Below are 24,772 nucleotides of genomic sequence, written 5' to 3' on the forward strand. Positions count from 1 at the left end.
AAAGGGTCACGATCGTGTGTTGGAACCGCAGGAGGTGAGTAAAACTGCTTCAAATATCTCTGTGTTGTTAACTTAGCTATCGGTGCGTAAGCACATCAAGTAAACAACATGCGATGTTGTCATCAAACTGCACTTTCCACATGTACAGCTTAAAAAAAAAAAAAAGAAGACATAAAGTGGAACTTAGTCATTTTCCAAAACCGCTAAGCAAATATATACAATTTCAGTACATACCACATAGAGACGTCGTTGCTGATGCTGCTCTTGTTAAATTTCAGCTTCTGGATCTGATTCTGGATCATAAATATATGCTGAATCTGACTGTTAAGCCCCGTTCACACCAAGAACGATAACTATAAAGATAACGATATTAGCGTCCACACCAGCGAACGATATTGTCTGTTTATTCTGAGCGCACGTGCGTCTGCCGCTTTAAATCCTCGAGCTCGTCACAGCAGGATGGATTCTGATTGGATATCAAAGTTTATATCGTTCATCAGCTGGAAAAAAATCGTTCTGAAAATGATTCCAACGATACCGTTTCTCTATGCCTTTATCGTTATAGTTGTGTTGTGGACTCTGCTATTCTTTAATATTGAGAACGATTTTTAGAAATATATTTAGAAATATATCTTTATCGTTATCTTTATAGTTATCGTGCTTGGTGTGAACGGGCCTTTAGCCATGGTTTGTTTTGGATGTTTTTTTTCCTCACGTTAATGTCACAACTTCCAAACGCTCTCAACGCAAAAGCCTACTCGTGCTCGTGATTCTTTAGCTCCGCCCACACGTCACGCCTCCAGCCGGTCGTGTTTTTCCGGGAAAAATCGGTACAGACTATCTTTATCTTATGAATATAATAAAACTTAAGACTTTTTGGAGTTATGAAGGATGCAGTACTACTCTATAGGTACTCAAGATTAACAGGATATTGAGTGAAAACGAGCATTTCACCCCCCCCCCCCCCCCCCTTTAAGTTTATTTAGCTCTTCGTGTCCTATAGTTGTAAAGCACTGCAGTTTATCTTTGGGTGTGATGTATAAAGCTGAAGTGTTAGAGGCTATAGAATCTACATTTGTTATTGTATTTCTGATGTTATCTATTTTATCAGTTAAGAAATTAAAGTAATTACTATTAAACTGTGAGGGAATATTTAGATCGGGTGGCATCTGGTTATTTGTTAAATTAGCCACTGTGCTAAATAATAACCTTGGAAAGTTTGGTTATTTTCTATGAGTTTGTGGATATGCTCAGCAATGACAGTTTTTAGAGCCTGTCTATAGCCGGACATAGCCTACTGCTTTTCCATGTAATTCTAAAAATGTCCAATTTAGTTTTTTTTCCATTTGCAAAACTACAAGTTTCTTTCTTGAGAGTGTAGGTATTACTGTTTTACCATGGCACACTTTGAGGTACGATATCTATATCAGTAAGATCTATTCCATATTCCGAAATAGTTTATTACCTGTAGGTCAGTAAATGCAAGTCCTAAAGCATCATTTGTATTATCAACATGAAGGTTAAAATCTCTGACAATATAATATTATTGATCATTACATCAAAATTGTATATCCTGACTCCACTGTAAGTCGCTTTGGATAAAAGTGTCTGCTAAATGCATAGATGTAAATTAATATTGTGTAATTTAAAAATCTTTTTTTGAATTAACTTCAAATAAAAATTGTCTTGATATTTTTTTTTTTTTAATATTGGGCAGTGGTTTTCAGTTTTGTATAATTCACTGAAAGTTATTTGAAAAGAGGAAATATTCATTATTCATTGTGAAGAACTGACAAAAGGAATATGTGTGTGTGTGTGTGTGTGTGTGTGCATTCACTTTGATAAAACAACACTATGATAAATATTCAGGTGAGTAAAAAGTGACAAATATACCTAATCTGAAAAGTCAAGGGTGGGTGGGATAGGGAGCTTTTTATCATCACATTGATTTTTGAGACAGTATAGGAGATGAAGGAGAATGTGCAACTGGATTTACAGGATTAGTCATTTAATAGGATAATTGGTCATCCCTGTTAACCCAAGGTTACAGTACCCAAGGATGAACAGTACTGTCTGATGCCTTATTTTAGGCTAGCGTTATCAGTCTATCAACAAGTCTTCCCGCGCACATTCTGTAATTTCCTGCGATATAAATACTTGAGTCATTTCAGACTCTCGTACACGCGTGTTTGTTCCGCCAGAGAGAGCTCTTACACTGGATCCAACAGCCGCTGTTACAACAGGAAGCGAGATGTGAGAGATTAAGTAGCCTACTGTTGGGAAACTCGAATCATTTTAGCGAATCGGTTCGTTCGAATGATCCGGTCAAAAATAGATTCATTTGAATCATCAAGCAATAGTAATATCCCGCACTGCGTTTTACAGCTCCCCCTTTTTTATTAGTTTTTTAAAGCAATGAAACTAATCAAGTTAAATATCATAATATTCTTTATCACTATATGTTTTAATGGTTAATATGACTGTGTGAAATTGTGTCAACCGTGTTTTTTAAACTTGAATGTAAAACTAAACTAATCTGACATTATAAAATATAATGCAACCTTTGTATGATATCATAAAATAAATAGCTAGGGTACATTTAACAGTAGCCCATTTATATAGCTTATTTATATTTGTTTTCTAGTTTAAAACGCGCAAATGTTTTAAAATATATAATAGGCTACTTACGTTGGTTTCATACAGGTTTTTATTTTTTTATACGTTATAAATAACTACTCTTCCACTCTTCATGGATATATATTAAAGCGTTTGTGACTAGAAACATTTACATAGCAAATGATTCACACACGTTTCGAATCGGTTGGATTGAATCATTAAAAAGAATCAGTTTAAAAGAACGACACGACTCGTACATCTCTGATTAGACGAGGAGAGGCGCTTCAACTTCAAATAGGTGTCAAAACAGTGCCAGTCACCATCTCACACCTGCAAGAGGATTTGAAGTGACAGATTTATACATTGCAATTTCGTTGAGACTTTTACTTTCAGTCTGCGCTGAGGATATATAGGACGAGGTAACCGCGGATTTCACTTTTGCGCTCAGATTGTTCTTCCTGTCGCTCTCAGTATGGCTTCAACAACCTGCACCAGGTTTACCGACGAATATCAGCTGTATGAAGAACTGGGAAAGTAAGTATTAGTTATGCACAAGCTTCTAATAACAACCTAAACGGGTTTTTTCTTGTCTGTTTTAAATGCAGTGAAAGTGACCTGTTAGTCCCTACCTGATTCTGTACCTGCGTTCGCAAGTCTCTTTTCGGCGTCTTTCATGTGCTGTTATGACGCCGAGTTTCATCCTGGCAATTAAATACTGTACTTTTTTTAATAAGTCTTTCCCGTTTTTGGCGGAAATAGGAAACTGCGTGTTTTTTTTTTTTCACAGTGAAGAACAAACAGAAAAATTCTGCATTAAGAGAAATATTTACATACCCCAAAAAGGATAAATTAAAATAATTTAATTTAATCAAAATTTAACATAACCCTATATATATATATATATATATATATATATATATATATATATATATATATATATATATATAACTTTCTTTTTGATTTCCAGAGGAGCCTTTTCTGTGGTGAGAAGATGTATGAAAATCTCTACTGGTCAGGAATATGCTGCCAAAATCATCAACACCAAAAAGCTGTCTGCCAGAGGTGAGCTCATTCTGCTGAGTAGGCCTAGATCATATGCTGAAATGAACACAACTGGTTCAGTTGAGTATGATGTTGAACTCTTACTACATCTGTAGCTTTAACTAAATATATTATTGCATGTTGTAATGTTCAGCATAGTTCCATTGAGGGTTTTATTGTGGTTTTATTGTAACCACAGTTACATGTACAAAACCACAGCTGTTCTTGGCCCCAAAGCATTAATTACATAGAACTATCAGTATATCAGTAACTTTACTGCATCACTATTGCTACTTATCATATTTAGGCTTAAGCTGAACCAACCCCTAACCCTAAGTATTTAATGGGTCATTAACGACATTTTACATTGTACAATGTGTCCTGAGGTGCACTTATGATTTTTACATAAATTTTGATTGTAAATTTTATTTAGATATTAATAATTTAGAAAATAAAAGGAAATTTCTACCCTGATTTTAGCCATCTAATTTGAACACTGTTTAAATGGACGGGTCTTCTTTAGGACACCAAAGTAATCATCCACTGCTATGATTGGGTAGTATTACTGCATATGAAATAAGTATTAAATAACTAATTTAACTCATTTACTACGTCTGTACTATCATAGCAGCTGAGATGAACTAATCCTTAAATGTGCTGATTATAACATTACATTTAGATCTACTCCCATGGCAGCGCTGGTCATTGTAGCCCATCAAAGCCTTATCTGTCGAGCAAACAAATGCAGTGACCTCACGATTTCTGCACTCTCATGAATGCTTTCATCATAACCTTGCAGACATAATGTAAATTTAAATAATATACTCATTATGCAGTGTAGACATTTTGCAGTGTCATTGATTTTAAGTGCAGAACTCTCTGTCAGTGATAAACTTGCTGTGTGATTGACAGCTCCACTGTTTATAAAGGGATAGTTTTTGATCAGTATTTCATACATTAAATGCCGCAGTGATTACATATTTTTGTAGGACAGCCTGGAAGTATTACTGATGTATATTTTGTTATAGAATAAATGTGAATATATATTTTGAGCTTGTATTAACTACAAAACTTATTTCAGAACTAAAAAACCCATTGACTTCATGAAAATGCTAGAAATGCTAACTTGTTTCCAGGTTTAACCTGCAACAAATATCATCTCTGCATCACTTTTGTACTTGAGTCTATATTTTTCTGTAGAAGTTTGTTTGCAAAGCCTGTGTCGAATTGGGTAAATCTAATAGTCGAATAGTGAAATTTACCCGAACAAACAAATAATGCTCTACTGAGACAATCCTAATGAATCCAAAGGATCCTAATGTTATTCTTAGTTCAGTGATCCTGTTGTGCTTCCCGTGACTCCTTCTCCTGTCCTTAACTAAAGGATCAGTGGCTGGGCCAAAGGGACCATGATGAAGAAGCATTTGTTGATCTGTGTCTGTGCAGGCGGTCTTGTGCTGTTTATCTTTATTATGTAAAAAAACAGTAACATTTGATCATTTTTTGTTTTTTATTTTATCATGATTAACAATAGTCTTTTGACTGTAGCTTTGCTTTAATTGGCTTAATGTTTTTTAAAAAGAAATCTCTTGTAGTAGATACCTTCAGAAGCTCGTGACATCACTTGCTACCCACTGTAGAGCAGGCCCATTTCTTATTTCTTTTGACCTCCACGGGTCAATCTGTCAATACCATAATAAGCCAGGGGTGTTATGGAAGCCTTGCGTTTTATGTCCCGCTGAGCTTTCAGAGGCAGCTGTTTGCTGAATGCAAGCGTGGGATGGCTTTGGCGTCCCAGTATTGACTCATACTGAGTCTTTAATAGACTGTCAGGTGAATGGAAAAAGCAGTCCTTTGTGTATAAGTGAGACCCCTCACTTGGTTACTGTGAGGGGCACTAAGAAGTGTACAGAGAATATAACAGTAGAAGCTGAAGGTCGACATGTATGAGAAAATGTTGGAGTGGTGTACTTGGATGTAAAATTTTCTTCCAAAAAAACCCAACAACACCAAAATGAACAATTACAATAAAAAAATAAAAAAACAATAATAATAATATACAATCGTCATATATACATACACACACACACACACATATATATAAAAAAAAATTTTACCTTAATGTTATAACTCCACTTTCAGGTATGTGAAATGTAAATGCAAAGACAACTAGACTCTTTCAGTTTTGGGTCAATTAAAAGGTTTCTAAAGTCACCTCTTTTAAAGAGGACTCGTGTAAAAATCTCTCAAAGTGTTACACTTTGGCCAGAACATAACTTTAACTGGACACCATTTGCTAATTTGTGTTATTTTATTTTTTTTGTAATGCTCTGTTGAACTATTTCATTTATTTATTTTTTACAAGAAAAAAATTGTATGCTTTTCTGACATTGAAGCCATTACATCACAGGAACCCCAGGGAAAACCTTTTAATAGGAAATAAGTTTTACATGGAATCCTGTCATATACACTGAACAAAATTATAAATGCAGCACTTTTGTTTTTGCCCCCATTTTTCATGTGCTGAACTCAAAGAACAAAGACTTGTTCTATGTACACAAAAGGCCCATTTCTCTCAAATATTGTTCACAAATCTGTCTAAATCTGTGTTAGCGAGCAATTCTCCTTTGCTGAGATAATCCATCCACTTCACAGGTGTGTCATATCAAGATGTGATAAGACAGCATGATTATTGCACAGGTGTGCCTTAGGCTGGCCACAATAAAAGATTAACGCATTAACAGAACACTGCAAAAAGACTAAAGATATTGATAATAAATTATCAATTTGCCGTATCAATTATAAACAAATTGTGAACAATATATTGTTAATCTCCACTCAGCTGACAGCTTACCTGCTGTAGTTTGTTCTAGTTGTGGACAAAATAGACACTGCTTTTCTGCACACACTCCTCACATCTCCACTCTCTAATCAACTGGAATATCAAGCTTCTGTTACTAATTCAAAAACATCACTATAGAACTAGTAACGAAAGAACACCGAGTTGCTTTATTGAAGCCATTATTTGTAAAAGTTTTAGCTTATGTAAAATACTACAAAGCTATATGCAAGAAGCTGTATGCTAAAATCATTGAAAAGAGTAAATTATCATGAGAGAAAAATTTACTGAGTGAGTGTGATTACCTGCATCTATAAAACATTTATTATTCAGGTCAATCTCATATTCAAAATAACAAACTGTTTGAATGTCCTCCGAGGAAAACAATGCCTTTGTCGTAGTATCTGTTTAAGTGGTTAAGATGGTTTTGAGGTAAATGCTGGTCATTGCATTTTTTGGTTGTGTCTTACAATGTATTGTTAAAAAATAATGTCCTTGTTTACAACTTTGTTTCAGTCCCTTTCAATATAAAAGTCTTTACTATTGACTTATCTTTTCACCTTCTAATGGTCTGTGTGTGTGTGTGTGTGTGTCTGTGTGTGTGTATATATATACATATATTAGGGGTTTGAACCTACACTGGTCTCATGGTTTGGTTACGATTATCATTTCATTGATTCAGTTCAATTCGATATCCAGATGCATTACAATGCATTTATGATGCACTGCATCCTCAATCTTTTCCCGAAACAATCAGAGGAAAGCCTCAGTGCTTCACGAGGCTTCGTTTGCCCATACCTACCCCCTAAATATTTCATTGTGCATGACATGATTTACACGCAGCGTTTTTATTCTCCAGGTCATGCTCAGATTGTTCATGAAAACAGCAATGTGACCAGATGTCGGCTTTTAAAGTAGTTGGAGCATTTTTAATTACTCATGCTTACGTCTCGCCTCCCTCCACCATTAGGCACATTCAATTTGAAGTGCAACCTCGCATGATGATTGTATGAAATCTACCACGAAAGCATAGGATCCGTCTGCTCTCTTATCACTCACGAAAAGTTACGTGATATTCAGCCAAGTATGGTGACCCATACTCAGAATTTGTGCTCTGCATTTAACCCATCCGAAATGCACACACACAGAGCAGTGAACACACACACACACACACTGTGAGCACACACCCAGAGCAGTGGGCAGCCATTTATGCTGCGGCACCCGGGGAGTAGTTGGGGGTTCAGTGCCTTGCTCAAGGGCACCTAAGTCGTGGTATTGAAGGTGGAGAGAGAGCTGTTCATGCACTCCCCCCACCCACAATTCCATCCGGCCCGAGACTAGAACTCACAACCCTTCTATTGGGAGTCCGACTCTCTAACCATTAGGCCACGACTTCCCCATCACGGTACTTGATGTCATACACTAATCATTCAGCTCAGTTGAGCTTCAAGCCAAATGTGCCTAATGTATGCTACCGGGACAAAGCACGTATGTGAGACAAATGACATCAGAAAAGCATCATTATGTTATAATCAGTTATGGTCTATTACTGAACTGATACTGAATTGTCCTCGTTTGCATCGCAATGTATCAAAGAAATGATTAATTTCGGCATCCCGAATATATATATATATATATATATATATATATATATAGAATATATATATATTCTTTGCTAAATCAACAGTATTTGTGAAATTATAGTGAGTTTGCTTCACCACCATGATGCGCACTGAGAAATCCTGCAAGCGAAGTGATACAAACATTGAAATGGCATAACTAGCATAAAATCGCACGGTTAAAACCTCACATTGTGTGCGTACATATATATCTTTTCCAATCAGTATGTTTTATATATATATATATATATATATAAGTCCCACGTAGGAGATGGAAGGATATAAAACTGGAGCGACGATAGTGAAGGACGAGAGAGGACCAGGCCTGGGCCTTATTTTATGTTTTGGTTTTTATTTGAGCGCACCAGTCGTCCGTGAGGGGCTGGTGCACAGTTTTGGGTTTATTTTGAACTATTAAAGTGTCATTTTGGATTGTGCGCTGGTTCCCGCCTCCTTCTTCCCAATGATTAGGAAGATTTTATTATTACAATATATATATATATATATATATATATATATATATATATATATATATATATATATATATATAGGGAATGATATGTGAGAATGTGTGTCTGTGCAAAGTTTAAATGTGTGTTAGAGATGGAGATGGATAGCAAGAGAAGCCCATTTAATTTTCATCATCCACTGAAGGTCACCTCCGGGATTCCCTCTTCTTGACTCTGGGTTTGTACTCTTAATGTTAAAGGATCTCTAGTTGGAGAACTCTCACCACAGGGATTTATTGGCATGGTGATTCTAAATCAATCTCTCCCTCTTTTTTTTCTCTTTTGCAAAGGTAGTAGGCCATAAAGACTGATGCAGTATTGTGTTAAAATAAATAGCATTAAGCTCCTTTGATTTCAGTAATCCTGCTTGGGCTTTGACAGTCTAAATGCACATGTCTCTACCCAAGTGAATATATGCATTGTTGCGGTATCATGTGTGCTTGTTTTGTCTTAACTCTCAGTGGTAATTAAAAAATAAAATCAATTCCTAGTTCTTTAATTCGGTTCCATTTCATCAAGTGAAAACCACTGGACTGACAGCAAAGAGTAAAATAAAATTCCAAATTTATAATTCAGCCATTTTAGTTGTTAGATCAATTATTAATGCTGTACTAGCATAGTAATTTCTAGAGTAATTTATAACCCTTTTTTCCTGCCATGAATAACATGTTCAGAACATTTGTATAAGTGAAAGGTGCTCCCTAGTCTGGAGTATTTTGACATGGTCATAGTTTCATTAAATGGGATCTTTAAGAATTGATGTTGGGAAAGCAGTGGAGACTAGAGAAACCATGCATAGAGAAATTCCAAGAATGACAGCTAGGATCAAAAGCTGAAGTGGTCATCAGTAAACTGACTTGGAGATTGGCCAAGATAATTCAGGATTCTAGAGGAGATTACAAAGCTTTGTTAAGAGAATAATCCCATTAAACAAGAGCTACATAACATAAAGAATTGGCCATCCACAACATATTGATGCTATTTTATAAAGTTGATCTTTAAAAGGCTACTCCCTCCAAAATCAGAAGCAATTGCAAAACCTACAGTGTGTTCTCCAATTCAAATATATATATATATATATATATCTGTATTACTGTATTACTTTAATCAATTATTTGGGATCTTAAGAACAAGTGGAAAATGTGCTGAATGTTTAATTTCATCCAAGTTAAATTAGAAAAGCAGTTAGACTGAATTTACACGTCCATATTGCCAGATACGCTAGTGGAGACTTGTGGTGTGGAGCCAGGCTTACGAGACAGGCTGAGGAGTGAGTATGACAAGCATTCAGAGACACAGGTTGAGTGTGTGGTCTTCTGAATTGGGAATAGCAAAAGTGAAAGTGACATGACATACAACCAAGTGTCCAAATTGCGCACACACACAGCAGTGGACACACCACAAACACCAGAAGCAGTGGGCAGCCATTTATGCTGCGGAGCCCAGGGAGCAGTTGGGGGTTCGGTCCCTTGCTCAAGGGCACCTCACTCATGGTGTTGAGGGTAGAGAGAGCGCTGTACATTCTCTCCCCCACCTAAAATGCCTGCCCGAGACTCAAACTTGCAATCTGTTGGGGAGGTAAAATGTGCAGTATAACGTTCATGTACTAATAAAAACATCTTAGAATATATATTTTATTCTCCAGTACTGAAAGCGGAACATTTAATGTAGCTCTTGATATGTGTTCTTGTGACACAGCTCTGGCAAATTAATGTTACCTTTTTTGTTTGGTGTCTTTCATTTCAAAGCCGAAGTAATCGCATATTATATGTTTTTCTTCGGTATTAATTTGCCTAACTATCGATCTGACCCAGTAGATGCCATAATCACACACTCTCTCTCCAACCTTCTGTTTGTTTGTTTGTTTAATGGTGGGTCTTTATGCAGTTGGCTAGAGCAGTGCTGATTGGGGAGAATGGAGGTGCGCTCACTTTGTAAGGCTGCCACTCAAGGTCTTCAGCCATGCATGTGCTCAGGAAGAGAGTAATATCACGCCCACATTGCAGGCTTTGTGACTGGAAAACCGCAATGTCTCAAAATTGTGATTTGATTTCGATTAATCGCACAGCCCTAACCACACTCCACAATCTCTTTATGGCTGTTATATGTTCCCTTTTTCTGAGCATGCACGTTTACAGTATGAGAACAGAGGAATACTGTCCACCAGTCTACTGTATGGTCACCAAAGTGTCATATTTTTCTTAATAGCTCTGGGTATTGACACATATTTCACAAATCAGTAGATTCTGATGCACATGGTCTTGACTGGATTCTGATTTCAGTTTGTTTCTATTCAACCCTTTACAATGAGAGTAAGTTTTCAAACAACTAAATGATGTCTAACATTAGCCATTGGCTAATAAATTCTTAGACTTTCCTTGCCAGTGTATGATTTGAAAGCTAAGTTTAAGTTTCGCACAGATATATTTTTAGTTGCCAAACACTCTGAGCGCTTCAGAGTTTCACTCGCCTTCAAACAATCTGTGCTATTTGTCTATTCATCTCAATGGATGCGCAGTGCACCTACCTGTATTTGATGTACCGTAAACTCTAGTGTGAAAGTGCTTTGCTGAGAGTGAGAGAGTTTTGCATGCAAAATTGACACTCTACATTTAAACAATATTGTTTGTTGTATTTTTATGTCAAAATAAAAACCGTTCATTTAGAATTCTTCAGCCTTTAAGAGCAACCATAAGATATTGCCAGTTTCACTAGAATTCAGATATTTAAAAAACAGTGCCATTTTACAAACATAAGCTTTATATATATATTTAAATATAAAATTAGACAGACATCACTAAACAGGTTAAGTATTAAAAAAAAACACTTTCCTGTGCAATACAATTACTGAGAAAATTGCTGCTCTCCATAGTTATTTGTTTTTGCTAACTATCAAATTATGGGTATTGAATGGCTTTCCTCAGGTAAATGTATCATTACTTATAAAAAATGTGTGCAAGCTGTTTTAACTGACATATTTGGGTTGACTATAACAATGAATCTGTCTTAAATTGAATGACCAATATAGATTTGACCTGTACTTTACCTGATATATTATTCAGAGTCCTTGTTAGATGTAGAATATTGATAGTACACAGCTGTTATGGCGAAAAGGTTATTTGATACTGATGCCAGCAGCCAGATTTAAACATTTGTGGAAAACAGTAGATAATGTCAGGCTTAAAATACATATTATGCATCACATTGTAAATAACTATGTAAATGCTAGGAGGATGGATGCTGAAATTTGAAACCTTTTGTGTACTTGTGCAAGAGGTTCCCTAAGTCAAGGAGCTGGTAGTGTTGCAAAGCCAGACATTTGATGATAAACATGAACTGTGGTCCTCTTATTTGCCAATTTTGGAAATTAACCACCCACTTAGACCAGAAGAGGCTGTTTGACTAGCATTTTTAAATAATGGTTCACTTTCTTGTGATGTTTAGAGGAGTTTAAAGGCAGACATGAAACCAGATAACTCTGAAAACATGATGGAATATGCAGGGGTGCTCAAATATTTCCATTTTACTTGCTATGTCTGAACTGAAACTTTCATTATACTTTCACTTTCGAGATTCGCAACCACAGGGACGTTATACTACAGAGTAGGGATGTCAACGATTAATTGATGATCGCTTAATTGTCGATAAAAGATGAAATCGATTAAAGCTACTGATGGTCGATTAACCGATTTAATGTTGGGCTGTGTGCGGCTTGTGCGCAAAACCTCCATGTTTCTTTAATATGGTTCCTTAAATAACCCATGATTTAACAGAAATAAGGGAATAAATTAATAAATCGAAGAAATAAATTTCTCTTCCTACATTTTCCACAGTAAGAGGTGCGAAAACTGTGATTATGTGATAATAAACAGCAAAATTTGAGGGTTAGATGGTGATGATTTAGGAAAAGAAACTTTGTGGAACTGAATTTGTGGATATTCGTGACCAAATGGCCAACCAGAACAAGGCCGCATAAATGTAGGCTATATGGTCTCAAACGGCATCCAAAGCATGATCGATGTAACTTTTTTTTCAGCTAACCTATTATTCCTCTAATAAACAAAGCTTTTATACTACACTTGTCATAATCAGAGCTTATAATTTGTAAATAAATCATCACTGGATTCAAACCAAAAATTAAAAGGTGCTGTGACTGACACTGATGTTTTCCAAGAGCATTCAATGATGTCACTAAATGGTGATGCCACAACAACAATCATTCAAGTTTCTGCATGGACAAAATGGGATGCTTTAAGGAAAATGTATAGCCTATATAAATAATATGCATAAAATATAAATAACAATTTGTTTTCATGAAAAAAAAGCTAAATATTTTAAGACTTAAATAATTAAGAAAACAGATTTTAAACAGAAGTTTAATTTGTTAACCAAACAACAAGAGAAAGACAGAAAATCAGGCACTGCTCTTGACAAAAAAAAAATAATTTGCTGTCCAAATGAACACTGCTCTGTAGAACTTGTTATTTGTTTTCCGTGCCTTTCTGCATTAAGATTCACGCTTTGGTACACATCGCCCAACCCTATTTGGTGTCTTTTAGATTACTTTTCAAACATATACAGGCACTTCATAGTGATCCAGCAGCAAGAATATAAATTAATGGCTACTTGAAGATACTTCAGTTAAGAGAGGGGAACAGGCTGTGCCTGGTTCCTCTAAATTTGGCCCTTTATTTTGGACATAAATACCAATGTATTAGACAGATGGATAGCACAGGTGGTGTCTATTAGATTGATATTAACTGAATATTCACATGAATACATACAATAGCAAACAACTAGAGAAGCTCAGAAAAGTACCATTGGAATGGTAACACAGTGTATAACATTGTATAACATTGTATAACATTGCTCATGAACAGTTTGTAGCTAGCTAGCTAATTTTATAGTTAAGCGATGTAACAAAAAGCATAAAATTGAATAAATTAAATCCTGTATGGTAACCATGTAAAATCACTTTAAGATTATTACATTTTGTTACTTCAAAATAACTTAAAGGTGCACTAAGTGAATTTTGCCAAATAATGTTGATATTTGAAAGCAGCAAAACAAACACCCCCAGCTGCATTCTATTCCAGGCTTTCCTGATCCTTGAGTTCTCTCCAGCGTTGGAAAGCTGCTCCAGTATTTATGTGGGTCCTTACCTCTTGCCTGATCGTAACTATTTTTATTAATGTTTTGTTCCTCAGAAATGTTCCTATGTTTTATCTGCCTTTTCTCACTATCTGTAGCTAATCTGTTGATATCCATCCTGTTCACTCAATGAGTGCTGTCTTCTCCCTTTCATTACTAGACACGCCCCTAAAATCTGATTGGCAGCGAGTGTGGGACTCGGTCTGACACTGTAGTCAGTGCGTTTTTTAAATATTGCTTAGTGCACCTGATGATGTGGAAGCAACGTAAGAAAATATTATCATAATGCCATAATGCTACTGGAATTTATTTGCAGGTGTGTGATAAATGCACTTTAAAGACACAAACGTATATCCACTTTTACTTAATTTTATTTAAACAGATTTCAAAAATGGTCAGACAAACTTAGCATCATGCACTCATACAAACACACAAAAACATACCAAGTCTTACATAAGTGATTAGATCACCAGAGAGAAAACTACAGCTTACACATGCTTAGGGCGCACATAAATACAAAAACAGAAAAACCATACAACTTCTCTGTGTTTGGGCAACCGTCCATTCTCCAGTGAATTCCGCACTGACATGCTGCAGATACATCAAACAAGTGTTGCACAAATGCTTGCATTGGTAAGATTTAAGCAAAGGCTTTCCACGAGCATAGTGTGTATAAATCAGGATGCTTTTCTGCCATTTTCTTAAATACTTTTTTTCTACACATTCTTCCCACACTGTTTCTACTTTCCTCTTTCAGTGTTAGCCATAGATTAGCTTCTTTTTGTGCCTTGAACATGTCTGTTTATATCCAAGAAGTTGACTTCCTACAGCAAATGTCAGTGTTATGTAACCCAAGACTCTCCATTCACAAATATGTCATATGTTTTGTAGAGGATGCTGTTTTTTTTCATATCACAAGATCTGATTTATCTAGAAATCTCTTAGGTTTCTTTAAATCATTGTTACATTTTTCCAGAGAATTACCGTTTGGGCATGTGTGAACAAGGCCTTTGGAAAAATACTTGGTAAATCATTTGGCAGTTTTTCTGGGATTACTGGTACTGCTAGATTACTCGTACTAGCACGCATGAGGTCTGGACGTGCTGAAGTAAGAGGCCTGGGCCAACTATAAAGATGATGTGATTACTCTGTGCTGTTTACATGAAGAACTTGATTGCACACAACACATTTGTGTTTAATATGTGCTGCTCTTTAATATTTTTTATGTAAACATCCCAGACAAACAACTTTCACTGTTTACCATTTCTCGCTGCTTTTTTTTTTCATCTTGTACATGGGCTTTCAGCATAAGCACATTCTTCGTGATTTGTCCCTAAAGGCTGTCACTCAGAAGTCTGAAAAAAAAGTATAGTGAAAAGTGAAAAGTCTTTTCTGATGACTAACATCACAGAGTTTACTGGTCCTGATGTGTGAATGGCATGTTAAATGTAAAATGATGGAAAGCCATTGCTTATGGAAGCAACAGTGCCTACTGTGTTTTGTATTGTTAAAATAGAGAATGCTGATGTGTGTTATGCCACATTATTTTTAATTATTAGATTATTTTATATATTTATGAACAAGATGTTTGTATCAAAATGTATAAATATCAGTTATCTACTAAATTAATCATATTTTAATTAGTAGATTAAATATAAAATTGTGATGCGTCAATAAAATGCAGGCTGAAAACAGTAGCAGTTTATGTTCATAGTAATACTGCCATTTGCGAGTTTATCTCAAATCTGAAAGCAAAAGTCATTCTTTTGTAAACAGTACAAACATATTAAAAAGGTTTAGCAGCAGCTTTTTTTAATCTGTGTAAAAAGCATCTTTATTGAAGAGAAACTTGAGAAAATGCATTATCACTGTGTTTTGACTAATTATGACATTTTGCAGTAAAGGCAGACTCATAAGGCAGACTCAGCTGTAGTCCTATGTGAGAACCTGTTCATTAACAATGGTTGTGTGTCCACCCTCAAATGTACTTTTTTTGTTAAGCAAGTTTTTGTCTCTTGAAACCAGAACACTTAGAAAAGAATAGAAAAAAGTAGGTGAGATTGGCTTTATAATAGAACAAAGGCACATGTTGGGATATTAGATTGGTGCAAGATGTCAGTATATTTTTGAGACTCACATTACAGTATCACAATGAAAAGGAGTTTGAATTCAGATCAGGTTTCTTCCAACTGCCACTAATCATTCTTAGAGAAACTGAGTAGAGGGCTATAACTATAACAGAACCAAAGATAAATCAGCTAAAATATCTATATTATTGCATTGCTTATTCAAAAGCTACTTTACCACACCACTGTCTCATCTGTGCTACATACAGATTAATAACCATGTGAACCATGGACATTTTACCCATCACAGAACTGTCCAAACACAGGCTCTACACCTATTATGTCTATCATGTGCATTTAGGTGGATAGCTAGTACATGATGTGCTGTGGAATGGGTCTCTGAAGAGTTACAGAGATGGTTCCTGTAGTAATTACACCTGTCTGAATGTCTCCTCATTTTAAGAGAGATAGGAGAGCTCAAGAAGACAAGATAATGAGGTGCACTGTTTAAAGACCAGAATAATGAGGCCACTTTTCAAGCTGTTCTTTTACTGTCATACTGGCAGAATAGCATACATATAACCATAGTGGATCATGTTAGGACTGCATGATAAACACTGTTGGGAACGTTACTTTAAAAAAGTAATTAGTTATATTTACTCACTACTTGTTCCCAGAGGTGTAGTGGTAAAAAAAGAGGTGGGTAAACTATAAATTCTGGGTGACCACATCGTGGTCACGGTAAGGTGGGCCACTGCCTACCGGTGTATGTGTATCCTGATGACATCAATATAGGTTATCATTTGATATTACTACCAAGGGTATCACTGGTTTTTCCCTCATATAGGTCACACAATCACTATTCAATTCATACATTAATCTAAGTTCTTGTTAAAGAGACTCAAGAAGAAATAATAAGGTTGAAATCTATAAAGTGTAAGGGAAACAGGTCAATTTAGCTCAAAGGGAATCATTTAAGATTTTAAAGGGAATTTGAACAGAATCACTGTTTCACGGCTGTTCACGGAGACGCGCCTACGGTTCAGTGAACGAGCCGTTTAACATCAAATCTGCGCTGGATACTAATATCCAAACTATAGTGAAAACACTATCAATTAGCACAGTAACAAGATCGGCAGTTTAAGACATTAACTTGTAAGCACAAAACACAAGATACTTCTCTTTTCAATATGAATAAGACTTTATTAGATAAATCTAAGACATATAAACTAATCTAACACATAAACGCACGCACACACACATTCACACAAGTTGCAGGAAGGTCGAAAGTTAGGGAAAGATGAGTTTAAGAGAATGGAAATATGGAATCCCAAGTTAACAGCAATACGTTAAATTGCATAGACAGGAACAACCATCAATCACGTAATTAGCGCTCGCATTGAGTTCCTCAATGGGGTTAAAATTATATTAGATACACCAGCACAACAAATATCTGGGAATACGTTGCCTTCGTTTGCTGTGAAAGGGACTCCAGTTGAAAAGGGTATCCCGGTGTCGCTGATTGGCTTGAAGTTCAGTAGTGAAGTGACGTCTTGGGAAGCCCGTGGTTGCTGGGCGTTGGCTGAAAGTGCAGAGTCGTGTTCGCTGGTTGAAGTTGAATGGACGTTACAAAACTTAACTCAGAACACGAAACTCTCAAACGGAAAAGAAAAGAAATAAAGTTTGACGAGACTAGGTTGTGTTCCTTCTCATTGTGGCATAAGTAGCAGCAGGCAGGCACGCTGGAACCGCGCTCAAAGAACCATGATGACTAGCCACATGGCTAGATGCTACAAGCTAAAGCTAGGTAGCAAAGCTAAAAGCTAAGAGCAGGCATGACTGATAGCACAAGCAATGCTAGACTAAAAGCCGACATGGCTAATAGCAGCAGCTAGACTAGAACTAAAAGCAAGATTTAATCGTGTCCAAAGTTTTTAAACTTCCTTGTTGGCCACCCCTCAAATGTTGCCTTGACCAATCAGATATGGTCCTGGGGTCTGGGGTATCATAAATCATTGTTTATCTTACCAAGCATGTGGTTCTTGCCTCACAGGGTCTAATTTTGGACATGATTCCTATACCATGATTATGATATATTTTACAAATAAATGATTGTCAGGACAATATCAAGCAAGAAAATGCGATTATTTGAATACTAGACATGACTAGGTATCCTATAGTTATCAAAAGACATACACAATAAGTGATTATACATGATAGTCAAATGTGTGGGTTACACGTAAATGAATATGGAGTTAAGCAATGGAATGATTCATTCATAAGTCTTTTTTGAGTTCATTCTGGTCCATATATAATGTATAAAAAGGGTTTCTTTGCCATTCTCTGGCAAAGGACTTTTCTGTGAAGACAAAGGTTTAAAGCCCTTCCCCCTTAGGAATTTCAGTCTGGTTTCACTGGCTGGGGGGGAAGTCAATGCAAGTATTTAACTTGATCTCCTGGGTTTACATGTGATGTCCAGCGTTGCATTCCAATCACGAACAATAAATTTGACAATCTCTTCTTCGAATTAAAATTGTCAATAATTGTTCTATTGGTGTTAATGTTGAAAGCTGTTGTGTGAACAAGTTGGTTGGTTGGTTATCTTGCTTGGTTCTTGTGGCACTAGAACTGATTTATGACTTCCTGAGGAATTCAGCTCATGTTTCAATGCACACAGCTCTGATAGACTCTTTGATTTGTCTGATTTGACTCATTTCTGCTACATATATCCCCCTTTCGATCGGCGAGGTGTTTAGGTGAAGACATCGTCGATCGCTGGAGAAACAAAGGCAGAAGAAGCAGACAAACACAGCAAACAGCAAGACAACACCTCCATGACAGTTACTGTACTGGTGCAGGCATCAGGCTATTTAGGTACACGTGGTTAAGTTCAATTAGTCAATGTAGTTTAGCACATTGAGGATAGTTTAGATCGTCTTGGAAATTGTTTTTATTTTGATTCATCAATCAAATTTGTGGTTAACTTTGTTTGGTTCTTCTAGGTTGTCTTACTTTACATGTTTACCATTAGTTTTCTAGTAATTTCATTTTCAATTCAATGAATTGACCTATCATGCATGGAGCTCTCTGGCTTCCATTCAGTTTAGAGTGGCTGGCGGATATTAGGTGTTGCGAGTCAATCCTAATATCAGACCTTCGACCCTCGCAGGGTGTCTAGGCGTTTCACCTACTCAGGAAAGAGGGGAAGGAGAAGGATAGGTAAAAGAAGAACAAAACAAAACAAGGCTGCTGTGGGTTTTCCTAGCATGTGTTACAACTACTATTGAGCTAGGATGTCAGGTGCAGCTAGTGTGTCGTGAACCTTAACTTAGTGTCAGGTGTTCTACCTATTGTGAGGATGGCTGCACGTTTCTTCATGGTGGGTATGTGTAACTTTGTTACGCTAAAAGTTGGATATTCTACCTGTGGGAAGAATATGTTTGTTGACTGTGTTATCAGTAGATGTGTTTACCTCTGGGTGTAGGTAATGTTGTGTATTACTGGTGTAGTGCATGTGTGGTCAGATCTGTTCAAGTCTGTGTTGTCTCCCCCTTTTTCTAGCATGTCACTTAAGACTGGCTCTCAGCATCCTTGGCTTGGATGAGGGCGTGTCCATGGTCTAATGAGGGGTCAGTCCAGCAAGGCAGGAAGTTCTTTAGCAGACAGTCGGAGGCAGTTTGGCATGGCTGTGTGAAGCTGAGTTGCAAAACTTGTCTCCTATGTTGCATTCTTCTTGTGATGCCTTCTGGCTGTAGCAGACTTTCTGACCTTCTGTGCTCTGGTGGTTGCTGTTGCACAGACAGGGAATTTGGAACTTGGAGTTGGAGTTCATTTGACAGTTTGTTAGTGACTGAGGTGATGTCCTTTAGTACCTCAGATTTTTCATCAACAGTTGGCCGTGAAAGACTTGTTCATTCTGGGTTGTTGTTGAACAGGTGCTTGTCATCTCTGATGTGGTGCACCAGGTGATCACCGGCCTTCCGTTCTGTCGCTGGTCACAGCGAGCATGACTCAACTTTGTGGTCATATGCATGTAAATTGTCTTGAAGGAACTCTCTTAGTTGTTCCATGACTTGTTCCGTGTCTTCTAATGGTAAGCGGTTATGTTCTTGTGCATACTCAGCACTGTGCATGTCTGAGTGGTGCTGAGGTGGGTTTTGTTGTCGCTTACCCACACGAGTTGCTCTTGGATGAGTCAGCTGATTACCTTTGGATATCTGGTTAGGTTTCCAGATGTTATCCTTTTGGTTTCTTGAGAAGCGTGGCTGGTCCCATGGATTTTTCCAGCAGTTGGGCTGAAAGCGGTCGTGGATATGGGCGTCACGTTCTCTGTGCTCTTGATGGAAGACTCTGGTGTTGTGATGCCACTGGGTGTCATCCAGTGCAAGGCTTGAGTCTTTGTTGACAGAGTTCAAGAGTGTGGATGTTTTGTTACCTTTCTTTGAGGCCAACTTCTGCTTGTTATAGGCCTTCTGTGTTAGGTCACGCAACTGTTGGATGGTCATGGAGTTCGGACAGGCCATGACACCTAGATGGTGACTGACTCCAGGGTGCAGATTTCTTAGGAAGAGGCTTTTGAAGTTCACATCCTCTTCAAGGTCAGAGTTGTTGTGTGCACCAAAGTAGGCTTGTCGGAGTCGGTTGTAGTAAGCTTGTGGAGTCTCTTGACGACCTTGTTTGGTTTCCAAGGCAGTTAACAGTCCGTGTTCAGACTCTGGGTCTGTAAACTCTTTAATCAGGACCTCACGAAGTCGCTGGTAGTTTGACTTGGTTTGACTGGGCTGTCGATCTAGAAAGTTTCGTACCTCGGGACTGGACGTGGCTCTAAGGAGGTATAACCAGTCTCTGTCAGTCACATGAGGTCTCACTTCCAGGTGAAATTCGATATCTCGCAGGTAAGCTTGGATGTCGGGGCTCTCTGTGGAGTTCGGGTTGAACCTGCTGATGTTTTTAGACAGCTTGTTGAGGTCTTTGATTGTCATCCCGTGTGCAGCTTCAAGGCCTTAGACGGGAGGTTTTCTTTCGTTGGCAGGAAAGGGTTGTGTGGTGAAGGCAGGTGAGGTTTTGGGTTGTGGCCCTTCGCTCCTTTTATCATATGCCAGTTCTTGGACGTGGGACTCTGCTCTGCTCAGCAGTGATGAGGCTAAGAGAGGTTTCTCTTTACTTGGCTCTAGTTTGTGCTTGTAAGCATTTTGGAGTTCTTTTCTGACCATGTAGAGCTCATCGTTGGTATCGTCTAGTTGTTGGGTCAGATTGTCCGTTTCAGTTCTGTACCTTTCAAGGTGGTCTTTCAAAGCACTATTTTCAGAATTCTTGTTTCTGATGTCTATCTTGGCTTTCTCTAGTAGCTGTTCGGCATACTGGAGTCTGTTTACCAGGTCTTCCTGAGCAGCCGTTGCATGTTGCTGGTCGAGCTGAGCTGCTGCCAGGGCTGCTAGGAGCTTCATAACTTGTTCTGTTGTATCCTGCTCCCTCTCGCTGGGTGCTTTGAGTTGATTTTGAACTTTCACTTCCAGCTTGTCTATGCGACGTTGAGCACGTGTCAGCTCCTCTTGAAGGTGGGTGATGTGCTTGTCGCTCAGTTTCAGCTGGGTTGTGAAGGCATAGCTTAGTGAGCTCGTGATCTTGACTAGCTCCTCGTGGTTGTTGTTCTGGCTTGAATATTGTGTCAGGAATCTTCTCAGGATTAGGATTATTATTAAAAATAATAACAGTTCAAATGTCTTTGGAGTGAGGCTGTCTGTTATGCCTCTCAGCCAAATGTTCACATCTTCCCCATGGGAAATGGGGTCTGCAGTCTGCGGCATGTTGGCGCGCAGGGGAGAAGAGAGACTGACACAGATCTGTGTGGAGTAAAAGCCTATGTGTGGTGGGACAACTAAGTGTTGTATCAGTGATTGTGAACCACTAGTGAAATGTGGTGATGACTGTGTTGGTCTCAGGGTGTCTAAGTAGACTAGAGATCCGAAGACTTTGTCACTCTAATGAGGAAGAGGAAAAGAGAGACAGAGGTGAAAAACAAATTTAAATGACAAGCAAAATTTCTGTTTTTCAAATGAGGAAAATTATTTTTTCCAATTAAATGTTATCAAAAACGTAAAACAATATTATTATATTTCTTGCTTTGGACAAAAGAATACAATAATAATTCTGATATCTCTTTTCTTAGTCTGACAGGATTGACACCGTACACCTTTCATTTGGACCGCTCACCAGGGAGTCAGCGAAGGTGACAGTTGCACAACACGTATCTCTATTAAATTGATCTCAACGATGGATGAGATGCTAAAACTTGGATTGCGTTTCCAAATGTAGGGAGGTTAGGAAGAACAAATGAGAGGATGATTACAATCAAATTCATAAGGATGATTCGTTGTCTTTGGCACGATTGTGTATTTACTTCACTTAGAATTGATTGATGGTTCTTACATGTCCTACAAATGTAAAAAGAGAAGAGGAAAGTAAAGGAGAGAGAGGACGGAGATGGTAAGTCTCAGTAGCGGTTATCTCAACTACAAGGAGAGCGTTGTGTTAGTTGCTGCACAACTAATCAAACAAAATAAACTTTAAGTGAAAGAGAGTTGTCTTTCTAATTTATTTGAACTCGTAGTGAGGGATAACAATGTCTCCTTTCAGGGCTCAGGTTTGTCGTTCCCAGGCTAGGATACACAAAAGAAATGGTAAGAAATAGGAAAATTAAAAAAAATTAATAAATGGGCACAATATGCAAACATGAAATTAAAAAGAGGAAATCAATACGTAAAACAATAGTGGTTAAGTGTATAACCAAAACAGGAAGAGGGGTAAAACGCATTCAAATAAGTAAAGGTCTGAATAGTATATATTCAGATGGGTAATAAATAAATTAGGAAGAATAAGTTTACTCTAACTTCCAAAGTTCAAGGCTTATTCATTCCTAAAATAATTAGACCCAAAAGAGAATACTAGAAATAAAAGATCATATGAAATGATCTGAGAGGGAAATTTTAAATTATTCAAAATAAATTTAATGTTTCAATTAAATTTCAATTTGACAATTAATAATTGTGAGTCAGTATTTCCCTTTCTAGTAAAATGAAAATAAGTGGTCTAGTGAGAAAAGAGAGCGATAAGAAGAAAGAGACTAACAAGTGTTAGTTAAGATGTTTAAAATGGTTAAATCACGTCAGCGTTGCCCAAACACACATTATTCTACCACTGGATGGTAATGCTAACGGCTAACCTTTGAGGCTAGTGGCTTTAGTATAGACTTCAATGTAAATGCAATGGTTTCGTTAGCTTAGCGGCACCGCAGAGTTTGTGCGCTGCGCGTGCACAGTTCAGAGTTGCTCCGGAAGTACGTTAGGCTTCCGGGTCACGGTCGTCACTATGGCAACCAAAACACATTCTGGTGGATTAGCACATGAATCGTTGCATTGTTGCAAATACAGTTAAGCATGTTACATGAAATGTCGGCTCATTTCAACACTGTACAAATAACAACACCGCCTTTCAGTTGGTTTTGCGATGTGGCACTTAAACTCTCAGTTTGTATAGAGTTAAATTTATCTTAAATCAAATAGCAGCTTCCTGCTGTAGTTATTATATCAATCTCAGCAATTTGATTCTCCGTGCCAGTTTTTCTGGACACAAACATAAAAGTTTTCCTTCGCTGTTGGTACACAGTTAAAATTTACTTGATCAACCTTTTAAAACACTCCCATTCAAATTACTCTCAGACACACGCAGTGTTACGCGAGATTGCACTCACTTTGTGAACGGATACAAATGGGCAAACATTGTTCTCTAATGTTTAACGTTAACTTAGGGGAGTCGAATCAAATTTGATTCGGCAGTGGAACACGCACTGGCAATCAAACTATATGAAATATGAATACGGGGACTTTGATAAATAGATTGAGGAACCCGCTCAAAACTATTCTTTATTCACCGATTTATATCCCTTTTGAACACTAACAGTTTAGCTCCGTTCAGCAAACAGTGACTGAGATAGCGTTTGAGACACTGGAACACGCAGTGAAATCAAATCAGCTATAAAACAAGGCATTACACAAATGAGGAACACGCTCAATTTCTACCTTATTGTACGTTCTCAGATGTTTACTTTTAAGTTCACTTACTGCTGTTAACAACGGGGAGACGGACTCGAGTTAAAGTCTCCTCTAGCTCCTTTCATTCAAGCGGGAGGGCGCGCGCTGCTTACGTCACGCGTCACACACACATACTCAGGTCTCGCATGCTTCTCATCTTTCATTCCTTTAGCAAAATCAAAGATTAAATAACTTGGTTTATGCTCACAATTTAGATTAAACTGCCCGCAATCATTCTCCACCATTATAAATGTAAGGGAAACAGGTCAATTTAGCTCAAAGGGAATCATTTAAGATTTTAAAGGGAATTTGAACAGAATCACTGTTTCACGGCTGTTCACGGAGACGCGCCTGCGGTTCAGTGAACGAGCCGTTTAACATCAAATCTGCGCTGGATACTAATATCCAAACTATAGTGAAAACACTATCAATTAGCACAGTAACAAGATCGGCAGTTTAAGACATTAACTTGTAAGCACAAAACACAAGATACTTCTCTTTTCAATATGAATAAGGCTTTATTAGATAAATCTAAGACATATAAACTAATCTAACACATAAACGCACGCACACACACATTCACACAAGTTGCAGGAAGGTCGAAAGTTAGGGAAAGATGAGTTTAAGAGAATGGAAATATGGAATCCCAAGTTAACAGCAATACGTTAAATTGCATAGACAGGAACAACCATCAATCACGTAATTAGCGCTCGCATTGAGTTCCTCAATGGGGTTAAAATTATATTAGATACACCAGCACAACAAATATCTGGGAATACGTTGCCTTCGTTTGCTGTGAAAGGGACTCCAGTTGAAAAGGGTATCCCGGTGTCGCTGATTG

At 37.5% G+C, this 24,772-nt stretch overlaps 1 protein-coding gene across 5 annotated transcripts in view; it reads left to right on the top strand.

The window, feature by feature from the left end:
- Window positions 1-2,856: 2,856 nt before the first annotated feature.
- The window catches only part of LOC113051302 (calcium/calmodulin-dependent protein kinase type II delta 1 chain), a 124,386-nt gene continuing 102,470 nt past the window's right edge, over window positions 2,857-24,772 (top strand). For all 5 annotated transcript variants that reach the window (XM_026214914.1, XM_026214917.1, XM_026214913.1 and 2 more), the window contains exons 1-2: window positions 2,857-3,150; window positions 3,584-3,678. In XM_026214914.1, the coding sequence (XP_026070699.1) occupies window positions 3,089-3,150; window positions 3,584-3,678 (157 nt within the window). In that variant the 5' untranslated portion in view covers window positions 2,857-3,088. The remainder of the gene's footprint in view (window positions 3,151-3,583; window positions 3,679-24,772) is intronic.

The sequence above is a fragment of the Carassius auratus genome, chromosome 32 (assembly GCF_003368295.1).
Source record: "Carassius auratus strain Wakin chromosome 32, ASM336829v1, whole genome shotgun sequence".
NCBI classification, from domain to species: domain Eukaryota; kingdom Metazoa; phylum Chordata; class Actinopteri; order Cypriniformes; family Cyprinidae; genus Carassius; species Carassius auratus.